Below are 14,248 nucleotides of genomic sequence, written 5' to 3' on the forward strand. Positions count from 1 at the left end.
TCAAAGCAACCTGATTTTCTATAACACCTCAGCAGCACCTCAAATTTAAGAACTGTATAAAAAAAATATGTTGACACTGTATTCTAATGCATTGAGATGTACCTGTATTTCTTTAAACATATAGTTGGTTTTGTATTTCCTTGGTCAAATAAGCTCAGCTCACTCTGTGTTGCCAAACGAACCAAGTCAAACTGCAGATATAAGAGTGCTGACGTGTTGGTTTGCACAGACCACTGTAAAACATTCACTGTCATAGCATAAATACAGTCTGTGTGACAGAAACTGCTGTGCCGTGAAAAGACTCCCACATTATTGATCTCGCAGCTGATGATTGAGTATCTAAAGTCAATGATTCAGTCACGGTATCTACTCTGCTTATATTGCTGTTTTCTGCTTCTCTACACGTTAAGAGTACATCTGTGAGCGATAAAGTCTCAGTGAGGGATTCAGTCTGGTGTAAGTGAAGACATCACTCACTCTAATGTGAAGCTCTGTCCTTCATTTGGGGAAGACATAGGTTAAAAAAGACACAATAAGATGAGTTTAATATATCCACACCTACAAACAGCCCTGTTTTCATCAGCTAGAGAAGTCAACCTCTCAGGGGACATACTATTATGACATTTGACAATTATGGTAACATTTACTTATTTATCTATTTACATGCTGCTTTGGCAGAAGGGACATAGAAAAGGAGTAAGAGGAACCCAACTAAGAATTATTTTAGAAGAAGAAGAAAAAGAAGGGGTGAACCTAAACAGCTAACTAATGAAGAAATAAATTTAAAAAAAAATTATAAATAAAAAAATCAAACAAAATCTGTATGTATGTATGTATGTATGTATATATATATATATATATATATATATATATATATATATATATATATATATATATATATATATATATATATATATATATATATATATATATATATATGCTGTCTCTTTAAGCCGCTGCACTCTACATGCCCCCTCTGCCCTGATTGGCCAGCCCTCTGGAGGTCTGTCGGGGGTGGGGCTAAGGGCAGTTCTGCTATTTAAAGCCCACCCCCATCCTCTACTGAAGCTCTCACTTTTCCAGTCAGAATATTTTGTTCTTCACCGTTAGAGTTTAGTAAGTGATACTTTATCTCTGTTAAACTATATGCTGCAAAAAAAGAAATCTAATAAAGTGTTTATGTCTTATTTTTAGTATAAATTAGCTATAAATTATTCACAGTTTAATTCTGGGTTACAGCTGAGTCACTCAATATTTCACTTATTAGTCTTAAGTCTGTAGTCAGAATAGTATCTTTACATGATAGATTAATTAAGAAAGTACAGATTTTTTTTTCTCCCCTGGTGTTTTTGAAAACCCTTATTTCAGCCTTTCTGCCTCACACATCCCCTTCCCTCTTACTGGCCTGATTGGTAGAACTTTGGGCAAACCTTGGTGTTTGAGGCCCACCCCTTTAATGTGCCATGAACTAGCTCAGTTGGGAGATCCTCATATGGAGTCTTGAGAAGGTGTCATGGAAATCTTGTGCATTCCTTTTTTTAAGAATGGAGAATTTTGATCATTTTACAGAGGAAGTCAAGGATTTCTATAACATCTGAATTTGTAGAGTTTTAAAATTTGCTGACGTCAAGTCTAAACATTCAGCATTGTTATTTTATATCAATGTTTTTAAAATAGGAAAGCAGAGTATCCTCTCTTTTAACAGTACACACATTTTCTAGTCCTGTAGATTTGATTCAGGTTCCATTTGATGAGATAAGAAAAAAACACAGGCTCTCACAACATTCTCTGTTGAAACTGTTGGTCTTTATTTCCATCATCAAATTGTCTTAAAACCTTTGTTTTACTCTGAAAACAAGCAGCAAAGAACAGTAGCAGCACAAAACGTCTCCCATATTTTACAAAGACAACTACCATTGTGTTCAGCAAACAGAGAAGGTCACAGAACTATGAATCAGTATTTAGATGTAGCTTTGAAAAACAATGGAAAAGGAACACAGCTGCAGAGTAATAATTGCATCAGTGTAATAATTAGTCATCTGAAGAAATGTGTTTCAGATATAAACTGTTCGAGGTATTCTTCTTCTCCCTGAAAATGTTCCTCAAGTGTTGTTGAGATGCTTTCATGACCCTCACATGCGCCACCCATCATGTGTTCCTGATTCAAGAATATGCAGAGAGGGAAAAACATGATATAATACATTATCTAACACACTTGACTGCTCATTGATATAGAACGCTTCAAAGTGCGTTGATTCAGTAGCAGTTTGTAGGAGGGAGCAAGGTGTGGAGATAGCATGGCCACAGCTATGAGTAAAGACCTTCACTGATTGGTCCAGTTTTTCATGTTTATCTTTGAGATCAAGCACATCTCTGGATTAAAATTACCTCCACACTGAACATGAAAACACAACTTTTTGGATCAGTGAGCATCCATGTTTAGCATCAATTAGCCCTATGCTTTTTATGTTTACACGAGGGAGTGAAGCCAACAGCTTGTTTCTACACAACCACATGGGTAATTAAGTCCTCAAGCAGCCCTCAGTAGGGTTTCCTGTTATAAGGCAACAGATCGTACAGTATCCTAAGGCTAACGGCCACCTGCTCAGGTCTTTCAGGTAATCATTCTAAAGATGGGTTTTGATGTGCAGTGATGTGGAATAAAATAGTGAAAGGCTTATTTCAGGGTAAAATCAAACACTGCATTAAATTCCTCCTGTTATGTCACTTCAAGTCTTCCCAGCCTTTCTCTGACACAGAAGCTTGTTATGCTTCTTGTTCTGAATGTGACAAAGCTTTAAAACCACCCAGTGATGGTCTGCTAAGCAGGATTGTGCTTTCTGTATTTACAGTATTGTAGTGACCACTGGCTGTATGGAGGACCAAAACTGCCAAAATTAAAAATAAATAAATGAAAGAAAATAAATGAATAAATAAATAAATAAATAAATAAATAAATAAATAAATAAATAAATAAATAAATAAATAAATAAAAGTAATAAATAAATGAATACATAGATACATAAATGCATAAATAAATATAAAAATATGATAAGATATCAATAACTGATTTCTAAAAAAGCATATTATTTATTTTATGTTGCAGACACTGTCAGTGATATTATTGGTATTCAAATGAGGGGGCAGTCCCAAGTGTGTCTCGGGTTGAACTGTTCCCCTGCTGGATGATGACAGTGTTTGCCACATAAAATAAATAAATATGAGAGCAGAGCACTTCTCTTTATATTTACTTATTTATTGCTATTCAGTTCTATTTTCACATTTACTTTTTGTATTATTTTTACTTTTGTTTTTTTTATATTTATGTATTTATTAATGATTTTTTTGTTGTTTTTTATTTTATTTTACTTTATTTATTTTTAATTTTGGCAGTTTTGGTCCTCCATATAGCTTTACTGTGACACTGTCCAAGGATCAACAAGAAGAGGTATATAGAGGCGTTAAATAAAAAAAGGTTTTTCATGCTTAAAAAAAAAAAAAGAAAGAAAGAAAAAAAAAAGAAGAAAAAGAAAAAAAACGTTCCTTTTGTTTTTTTGTTTTTCTTTTCTTTCTCATGTGATTGTGCAGTTTGTGTGGAGGTGTAATCTTTGGAGGAGCAGGGGTAAAGGAGGTGAGGATGAAAGGAAGGGTAGTCTAAAATGGGAAAATGGGAAGAATATGTGTCCTTTTCTGCTTTCTATTTATCTATTTATTTATATATTTTTAATGATTATTATTTTTATTATTTTAATGTATTTATATCTCCCACCCTAAATCAAATAGACATGTTTGTGTGTTTAAGAATCATAACAATAAACCTCACATCAAACTGAGGGACCAACCAAATATCCTTGACACAGTTGAGAGATTTTGGCACATGAAGACCAGTTAGCCATATTGAATGATTCATTTGAGTGATATTAATGTTTCTACCCAATTATGATGAACCAAAAATATAAGCAGTTATAATTCCAATTTCATCAAGACAACCTACATCCAGCTCATGCATTCATCACTGTACACATCTTCCAGTCCCAGCTGACAACAGCACATGTTGAGGTAACTCTTGGTGTGACTGCACATAGCAAAGAGGCACAGGCTCTGTAGTTGCACATATTGACCTGATGGCAATGGCAGCTGTTGTGTGAGAGTGGGGCCTTCGCCAGGCCATGACACCCACAGTTAAGTAATTTTCTGACAAAGAGGAGGAAGTTTTTCATGAATCAAAGTCCATTAAAGCACAATGGTTGAGAAAGGCTTTCCTGACCTATACAGACTTCCTGTTGAGCAGCTGTGTGTGAGGTGATATACGTGCGTGCAGTGAGCACACTCATGTTCTGCTCCTGCTGGTGAATGTCACCTCCTCTCCTTGGCACAATGGTGTCAGTACCAAAATGTCAGCGTGAAGCCCAGAACAGGAGCATACATGGAGGCTGTAAAGACGATCCTGTGATCCTCTTCTCTTTGTTGCTGCTCTTCACAGCTGCTGCTGCCCCTGGGCACCAGATGACACTTATCCAAGAGATGGAGGTGACAGACTTTTATCCCAACGCCTCACACATCGCCCATGAGAGGTGTGCTAATCCAAGAGAGGTTTATCCTCAGTGCAGAGACGCCTAAATGCTGCATCAAGTCCTTTTACAGTTTCCAGTGGACTGGGCTACCATAAGTGTCCTGTATAGAGACTTTCAAAGTCTTCTCTTTTCTATGGTATCAATGCTGACGTTATTCACACCTTGTTGTTTTTTATTAACTCATGTTGTGAAAAGACATTTTTTCTTTCTAAGATCTGACCTTTTTCCCCCACACCAGCTCTCAACATTCACACCTCATTCTGCAAAGCATTAACACTTGTTAATACATCTGTGCTGAAGCCATGCTTAGCGGTTTTCCATGGGTTTACACAAGTCTTTGCTCCAGTTTTCACCTGATTGGTGGGTGAGATGAGCTGTTAGCATCTCCACTCTGTGCTGCACAGAGCTGAGCTGAGCAGGCTCATGAGGATCAGCTGGTTCAGAGGAATAAATAAAGAAATAAATACTCTGTGGTGTGTGTAACGCCACAGCTAGCTGATCCTCAGATAGCTTCATACTGATTTAACTCCTGGTTATTAGAAAAATATCAGTGATGCCAGTCATGTTAGCAGACTTCATGTTCAGACATGCTCTTTTGAGCACGTCCAGAGGTGAATTGTTGTTTTGTTCTCTGAAAAGTTTTAGTGTAACTCTTAGAAACATAGCAGTGCAGTTAGCGCCAGCTCTCAGCAGATGGTAAATGTGTCACTCTAACTGAGCGGGCTCTTAGCACCAGGGTTTGTCAGATAGCTGTTATTTTTAATGAGGATCATTCAAACAGTAAAGGGTCTGTTTTTCTTCTATTGAAAGCATATACATGTATGACAACACTGATGGAGTCTGCACAGCTGTTTTTGGAGACTTTATAGAGAATATTGCATGTAAAGAAATTGAAAGGAAAATAAAATTTAAAAAAATATCCTGAAAGATATTCCTAAATGATTAAACCACAGGGTCTCCTTGGGATGTTTAGTTCAGATTTTAGTACTTCTGCATTAAAAAACAGCATTTGAACGTGACATCACAATCCGGCTGCTTCTACCTCTGTTTAACATTAATAAACATGGATCTGACGGTCACTCCTGTCAATGAAGAGGAAGAAAATCTGTAGTTCTTTCTTTGATGATGATGGTCCTCAGGGTGATAATTATGAGCCTGTTAGGAAAGATGGAGTCCGGGAACAGGGCAGAATGAGGAGGAACAACGTCCATAGGAGAGCAGTGGAGTTGTGGTGTGAGGAGAACCAGAGAGATAAGTAGTATGCGTAGCAAAGCACTTTGAGCTGTCATGATAAAGCCCATAGAAAGACAGAGAGGTCTATCAGAGGTCAATCCACTGATCTAGAGTCAGAAAACCAAGACTTAGCTACGGTGCTCAGCTCATGTTTCCGTCGGGTTGAATCTCGGAATGAACCTCTGGCAATCCTTGTCACCAGGAGCCATGCTAGAGGCTGCTGCTGTTGACGCTGGAGTTGTCAGTCTCAGCATCATGAACTCCATCCATAGACCATCATATCAATCTACCTGTTGAGAAATGGGCATGGATTGCATTTTTTGTGACCAATGCAGTAATAAAGTCCTGTCTTCTCAGGGGCGCAAAACAAACCCGAGCATGTAAGCCAATTCACTGAGTCTGAAAAAGTGGACTGGACGTCTTGTTAAGCTAGTACTTCTGCATCCATCCATCCAAATGCATCTGAATCATCTTAATGGATGGTCAAATTAAATACTTATGGAAAAACACAATAAGCGTGACCCGGCTCACTCATAGCAAGCTGTTATTCACTTCAATATAATTTTAGCACATCTGCACATGCTTAGTAGGCGCAAGGGCTGCACAGTCCTTCAGCGAACCAGGCCCTTAGATTCATTCTTCATAGTCATTTCCTGTACACTGAGTAACAGAGAAACTGGCAAAATGACTGGCACACAATTGGCACTGCAACATGTTTGAGCTGAGTGTTGAAGTGCAAAGCAAACACTTGAATGCACTAGTAAGTAGTTCTCATGACAACACATGGCAGGCTTCAGACCCAGAGTCAGAGCCTGCATGTGGGCGCTGAGGAGGGGACGGGGCTGGAAGTGTGAGTGAGGTTACTGACCAAACATCACAGGTCTCCCTGCTGCTTTGAGGCCTGATGAGAACTGGTAAATGGATTGTGCTTTCTCTACCCCTCTGACCCCTCAGAGCTGTCTCACGTTGATGAAGAGGCTGTGAACTAATCCCATTCGCACACCGCTGGCACAGCACCAGAGGCAGTTCAGGGTTAAGTGTCTTGCCCAAAGACCTGGGATCAAGCCCTGGTTGAGAGACAATTGACTCTACCACTGTGCCCTCTGTCTCTTATAGTAACAGGACACCCCATCCTCCACTAGAGCTCTCAGACTGAAGAGATAAAATAGTTCAGCTGAGAAGGCTTTCGTAGAAACTTCATTTTGTGGACCATACAACACCCTGTGCTCTGTAGGAGCTCACAAAACAATAGTTTGGGCTTGGAAGTAGGGAGTGATTGGAGGACAGGGATGCATCAACTGATGCAAAGCTTGAAAGTATACATTGGGATATAAATGGTGTTTGGAATTAGATTTTGTAAAAGTTCGTCAAAACTCTCCTGTCCTTCAAAAGATAAATTCTTCCTAAATCTGGGACACCTGCTCCAGGTCTTCCATGATCAGGTCCTGTTCTTTGGCATCACTTCTCCCACTCTGACCCGAGGACTTCCCATTCCTCAGGTGTACCGTTTCACCTCTAGTCCCTGATCTTAGCACTGGAGGCTGGAACGGGAGCACAGCGTTCACTCGAACCCGGTGAGAGTAGGTCCTCTGGTGCTCCATGCCGGCTGAGCACAGCTGGAACTTGAAAGCGGCCTGGAAACCTCTGCGGAAGTTCTCATTGAAGAACCCGTAGATGATGGGGTTGACGCTGCTGTTGAAGAAGGCCAACCAGTGAGCGAAGGGATACACGTAGATATTAATGACGCGATACTGGTGCTCCGTCAGGCTGGCGTAGTCGCTCAGCATCATCAGTGTCCACAGAGGAAGCCAGGACAGGATGAAAAGTGAAGCCACCACCAGCAGCATCATGATCACTCGAGTCTTCTTCTTTGAGGTCACGTGACGTCCCTCCACATTTGATTTGTTGTTGCCGGCTCCTTTTTCTGAGTCGCTGCCACTCCCTCTCACAGAGAGAACCGTCGTCTTGGAGAGGGTGAAGCCGATACGAGCGTACATGATGACAATAAGGCTCAGAGGAGCGAGGTAGATGTTGGCGAAGAGGATTGTGGTGTAGATTTTCCTCATCTCCTGATTGGGCCAGTTTTCACGGCACCAGTAGAAAGGCTGGGTGTCATTGTGGCCGAGAACAATCTTCACGGTGTGCTCTTTAGTGACCTGCAGCATCACCGCTGAGGGACACATGATGGACACAGCCAGGACCCAGATGACCACGATAATGAGCTTTGAAGTGGGGATAGTCAGCTTCTGCTTGAAAGGGTAGACGATGCAGCGGAACCTGACACACGGGGGATTGAAAGAGGATTCATAAACGACAGGGAGACACCTGGGATGAGGCACACGAACAAACAAGCACTTTACACCTAGAAACACTGAAGTCTCACCTATCCACAGCGATAGCAACCAGGGTGAACACAGATGCTGAGACAGAAATCCCCTGAACCATTCCACTGAGTTTACACAGCACGCTGCCAAACGGCCAACCTGCAGGACAGAGAGAAAACTGTTATCACCCAAAGTTTGTAAAAGATGGAGGAAAACTGCTGTTACTGTTTACTTTAGCTTTAAGGGAAAGAAGAACTGAAGCCAAAACTTGTGTTTTTCAAGAGCTCACTAAAAGAGAAAAACCAAGCTTATTTCAGCAAATGTTCAAAATGGGATAAGGAAGAAGTGATTAAATTTTGAAGGTGATCTGGATCACCGTCTGGAGCCAGGACTGTTTTTTAAATGATTCTTTATCATTGTGAGATAGGGGCTGTTTTCACTATATGTGTATATAACTCCACCATAAATGGTCAGATTGCTTTACTAAACAATACAAGACAAGGTCACCATAATTTCTGACAGATGTAAAAGTACAATCAGATCTTGGTAATATTCTGGATACTAAGATCCAGAATATGAAATATGTACTGGGTCATCATAATTTTCAGCACTGTCAGGAAACAAATTATTGAACAAACCTACAACTAACACCAAATTGTAGCAGACAGTCTGCTGAAAGGGAGTATAACATTAAAGTAGGACTAAAGTGTTGGTTACAATCACAAAATGCTTGGTGGAGGTCTGCGCTGTCTGAGTGATTTTCTCAGATCAACCATCTCTATCCTGCTTTGCACTGTTTTAGATCTACCAATGGGGATCAGGGAAAATGGCTGTTTTGGGGTATCTTAAAACCATGCATGGCATGTTTTGAAACCACTGTCTAATAAAAAACATAGTTCAAAGGGGACGACAGCACTGTCCCAGGAAATCATGCTGTGAAGGTAACAGCATTTAAGGGTTAACATTTGCCATTGAACCCTATGTAAAACATTGGTTGTGGTTTATGATGCATTGCAGATGAGCTGATCCAAGTCAATGCTTCAGCATCCATAAGTGTCCAGAAGCTCTTAAACTGGACTCACACCAGATCTGTGTCACTTGTGTCTCTGCTCTGCTGTGTTTTGACTGCATGCGCTCTCATCCGACAAATCACTGTAAGATGGAAGATAAGGAGTTCCCGCACCTCCCACCCCATTGATGATCCTCTACTCTTTCACATTTGGCCGTAAAAAGTCAAACCTGTTGATTTCTGGTCTGGCTTGGTTGGTGGATGGATGTTTTGTTTTGTTTCACCAAATGTTCGAAATTGGTTTTAGTGCCTGACTTCCTGTCCTGGAGTTGATCTACTCTGTGCAAGTTGATGTGTTATGCAGTAAATATAGAAGTGTTGTAGATCTGACCCAAACTGGTCCTGATCACAACGGAGTGGAGCCTGTGTAATGTAAAACATTGACTTGAAATGAAACCAACAGATCTGGTGCTGTGAAGACAGATCTGATGTGGTTTGGCAAAGCTCCGCAGCACTAATGTTTAAAAACACTTTGAGGTATAGTATGCACCCTTGGATAGAGCAAAGCTGTAGATGAGACAAAACCAAAAAGACAAGTTCTGCGTAATTTAAAGGGCCAGCAGTACATGAGAAAAACCTGCTCTAACCAACACACTATTCTCCGTAGTGATCAACGCCATCCTGTGAACTTCATATTTCTGCCTCAGAGCTTCAACAGCACCCGGAAATGCTTGTCTCAAATAAAGGCAATGAGATTTCTGTGCTCACCTGTGTCTGGGCCTGCTGTTTTCTGCTTTAATGACTCTAAGTGGTTTGACCTTTGGCCTTAAATTAATCTAAGTCTGCAGACAGGTTTATTTACCTGCACCTCAAAACAGGCTCTTAAAATTTCATCCTCTCTAAAATTAACCAACAGGAGCCGCTGTCACGTTCTGACCTGTTATGATGTTGTCCACCAGCGTGGTCGGCATGCAGAAGATCCCGACCAGCAGGTCGCTGATGGCGAGGTTAAGGATGAACAGGTTGGTGACTGTGCGCATGTTCTTACTGCGCAGCACGATGAAACACACCATCCCGTTTCCCACCATGCACACAGCAAAGATGAGCAGGTAGGAGACGGTGAAGACGGCCGCTACAGAGGATTTGTGGAGGTAGAAATCAACATAGGTGATGTTCTGGGGGAGCAGAGGGGTTTCCTGAAGTCTGGAGGCATTGAAGAGACTCAAGACCTCCCCAGAGGAGTTATGAGCTGGATTCTGGTTCATGGTAAAATCTGAAAAGACAGGTGTAGAGATTTAATACATGGATCATGTTCATTTTTCATAACCATGTACTGTTTGCACCTCACATTGAAGCTGGTGGTCCCTCATGCGGCAGCTGGTGTGATGGAAAATAAAGACATCACTGTGTTTTTAAAACACACATTACACTCCAGAACCTCCTAGAAAGCCCAGTTAACGAGTCAGAAGTAACACGCACTTAGTGTCAAATGAAAGCTTCAACCTATGAGCTGATCAGACTGACTGCACCATAACAGCTGGCAAAGCGTGCGTCGAAGAAAGTGAGGAAGCATTCCTGTTAGTGTTGGAGGTTTACCCACCACACATTGACACATTTTAAATCCCATTAAATAATAATAAAGCTAGTTTAAATACATTTATATATATTATCGGTTAACAAAGTTAGAAAAAACTGGAGTTTCCAAAACATAATCCTCAATCTCATCCTCAGATTAAGAAACAGAGTTTTAAATGAATACTGCCATTGGTACCAAACATGTTTCAGTATCAACTTATACCAAAGCCAAGGTATCAGTTTTTATATCACAATTATTATTATTATTATTATTATTATTATTATTATTATTATTATTATTATTATTACTCCGGCTTCCTCCCACAGTCCAAAAACATGCTCATCAGGTTAATTGGTCACTCGAAATAGTCCGTAGGTGTGAGTATGTGTGTGAATGGTTGTCTGTCTCTGTGTCAGCCCTGTGATTGACTGGCGACCAGTCCAGGGTGTACCCCGCCTCTCGCCCAATGACAGCTGGGATAGGCTCCAGCCACCCACGACCCTGAACAGGATAAGCAGTAAAGAAAATGGATGGATGGATTATTGTTATTATCAGTTTAACAGTCCACAAAGACAATAAGTGCTGAAGCTGTCACACCAAGCAAAGAAGGTAAGGTTTTCATGCTGCTGTATATTGATGTATGTATGTATGTATGTGTGTTATTAGGTGTTCAGACTTTTTCACAGATTTAGGAAAAATGACCGAAGCCCAGCAGCTCACTGACATATTTATAACTGTGAAAGTAACATCTGAATTTTCTATCTGATAACTCTTTGAGTGATGTATAAATCAGTCTCTAAGTGTGGTTTAACATACATGTTCCATCATCACAGACTGATGAAATCAAACCTCACCTGTCCCCCAGGTGTCTCTTGATCCCAGATGATCAGTGGTCAGTTTTCTGCAGTGTTACATGCTTCTTTAACATCAGCAAACTCTGCTTCTAACTAAGGAGAATGTTCTCCATTAGGGGGCGATATGGAGAAAAATGTGTCAGATTTTTTTTTATGGCAGGATCAGGGTCTGGATTTTATTAGGACTGTTTATCATGTTCAGACTATTCTGACCTGCGGACATTTTTAGCCCCAAATATTTCTAATACTGCATTCTCATCTTTTTTTCTGCTCTATTTTATAACGTTAATCTTCTCTTGTGCCCCCTAGTGTGTTTTTTGAACTCTCACATTTTCACATTATGATAAATTCATTCATTCGATGACATCAGCTGTAAGAGTTGTTGAGTTTCTGCAAAAAGTACAGAGCTTTAGCTTTATACAAGCAGGCTATGCACAGTCCAAATAGGCATTACAAGATAAGAGACATTAGCAGATAGACTTTGGTTAAGTTTGTGTCCTAGACAAAAAACAGTTTTGAGTTTTTTGTGATTAATGTCAATTTTTACTTCCATTAAAACCTTCAGAGAAAGAAATAAAGAACATGTTTTTCTTATAACAATGTTCTTGTACCTTTCACATCCATTGCTGAAAAAAATGTATCCTAATTTCACAAAACTGTAAAACCGTCTCATAATTTGAGATACACAGTGGGGCAAAGCGTCAATATCTAATTTGATAAATTAAAATAGAAATATAAACTTTTTTAAAAGTATGTTATGTTTTTAACAGTGCTTTCTAAACCCTTGCTGGGCTGGTATTTGTTCCTATACAGCCAGAACATCTTAACAACTATAGAAACAAACATAGATCCTTCAATATTTAAACAAATTCTTTATGAGATGACATGTTGGCCTGGGAACATTTCTTAAATATTCAAAAGAGGAACAGAGAAAATATTTAAATTTAAAAAAAAAAAAAAAAGATTTCTTACCTTACGGGCAGGACAATCTGCACAATCTGAGCTGTACTCCTGATTCTAGTGAAAGCAGATGGTGTAAATCCATTTGACTCAAATTCCACTCACTCCTTCAGTTCAACGCTGCGCGCTGTCATCCCCCTGTGTCTGCCTGCTCCTCCTGCCTGGCTCTCTGTGCTGCGCTGTGTTAATAGGTGGTAGGGGAGGGTGAGATTCCTGCAGGGAGGTGTGTGCTGGGCGGTGCTGAGATCATTTGCGGAGGTGTTGCATGAATAAAATATATAAAGCAGGGACTGATTTCCCTCTGAGTGTGTCACAAATGTGGGCTAAGGTTGTGAATGTGAAGCTTTGGCTTTCCTTGGCTCTGAACGTGGAGCGTTGAGGATGTCATCATCGGTCCTGGACTGAATCTTGAGGGAAAGCGTCAGAGCTTCTTCACCTCTGCTCTTCCTCCCACACTCAAACACCCCATGTTTCCTACACTGGCTGCTTGAGGGAGGAAAATGTGTAAGTCCTGCAGAAAAGGCCAAAGACATTTGTCATAATTTTCTCCCAACTGGAAAAAAAAATGCAAACAAGTAGAGTTCAAAGTGCGCAAAGAATCTACCATCCTTAATTTAGTCATTGCTGAAAGCTGAAGAGGACATTAATAAGCTAAACAGACTAAGATCAGACTGTTTCCCAATAATCAAAGCAGAAGAGTTGGATGTATAATATTTATTACCTGGTTAAATCACCTGATCAGAAATATTATGGAATATTTTTCACATACAGTGAATTAAAAAAAATCTCATTAACACTGAATAGACAAGCATCTTTAAAGTTAATCTTTAAAATTTTAGTTGTTTCATTTTTAATGGTGTAGAAGGACACACAGCAGCTCTTCAGCAGTGCAGTGTACAGTGGCCCTGAGAGCTCACAGCACTGCAACTTAAGAAAACACATGCAAAAAGACAAAACACAAGCAACTTGATCAAATGTCTTCATCAGTTTTGTGCAGCATTTAGAAAATGCGATGCAGCCAGCACAACACAACTGAGCCCCTTCACCAGAAACTTACCCCCTACAACAGCAAATATGACCTTACACCAGAAACTGAGCCCTCCACAAGAAACTGGGCCCTTGATCCAGAAACTGACCAATGACACCAGAAACTGAGCCCCGTTACCAGGAACTGACACCTTTACACCAGGAACTGACCCCCCCTACAACAGAAACTGACCCCTTTACATCAGGAACTGACCCCCCTACACCAGAAACTGACCCCTTTACACCAGGAACTGACCCCCCTACACCAGAAACTGACCCCTTTACACCAGGAACTGACCCCCCTGTACCAGAAACTGACACCTACACCAGAAACTGACCCCTCTACACCAGAAACTGACCCCTTTACACAAGGAACTGACCCCCCTACACCAGAAACTGACCCCTTTACACCAGGAACTGACCCCCCTAAACCAGAAACTGACCCCTTTACACCAGGAACTGACCCCCCTATACCAGAAACTGACACCTACACCAGAAACTGACCCCTCTACACCAGAAACTGACCCCTGTTACACAAGGAACTGACCCCCCTACACCAGAAACTGACCCCTTAACACCAGGAACTGACCCCTCTTCACCAGAAACTGACCCCTTTACACCAGGAACTGACCCCCCTACACCAGTAACTGACCCCTCTACACCAGAAACGGACACCTTTAAACCAGGAACTG

At 40.6% G+C, this 14,248-nt stretch overlaps 1 protein-coding gene across 1 annotated transcript; it reads right to left on the reverse strand.

Annotated features, from left to right (window-relative positions):
- Positions 1-7,210: 7,210 nt before the first annotated feature.
- LOC141805537 (neuropeptide FF receptor 2-like) lies at positions 7,211-10,405 on the reverse strand. The gene is made up of 3 exons (XM_074690639.1): positions 10,078-10,405; positions 8,191-8,290; positions 7,211-8,084 (listed from the first exon to the last, which is right to left on the reverse strand). The coding sequence occupies exons 1-3, from the start codon at positions 10,403-10,405 to the stop codon at positions 7,211-7,213; spliced, it is 1,302 nt and encodes a 433-aa protein (XP_074546740.1).
- Positions 10,406-14,248: the final 3,843 nt, after the last annotated feature.

Source organism: Halichoeres trimaculatus, unplaced genomic scaffold, assembly GCF_033239565.1.
Source record: "Halichoeres trimaculatus isolate MK-OKI-2021-1 unplaced genomic scaffold, fHalTri1.1 fHalTri1_scaffold_16, whole genome shotgun sequence".
NCBI lineage: Eukaryota > Metazoa > Chordata > Actinopteri > Labriformes > Labridae > Halichoeres > Halichoeres trimaculatus.

Coding starts and splice junctions, on each gene's coding strand:
- LOC141805537 (XM_074690639.1), bottom strand. CDS start 10,405: ATGAACCAGAATCCAGCTCATAACTCCTCTGGGGAGGTCTTGAGTCTC. Junction 8,291..10,077: donor GGTGGACAACATCATAACAG/GTCAGAACGTGA, acceptor TCTGTCCTGCAG/GTTGGCCGTTTGGCAGCGTG. Junction 8,085..8,190: donor GTTGCTATCGCTGTGGATAG/GTGAGACTTCAG, acceptor CCCGTGTGTCAG/GTTCCGCTGCATCGTCTACC.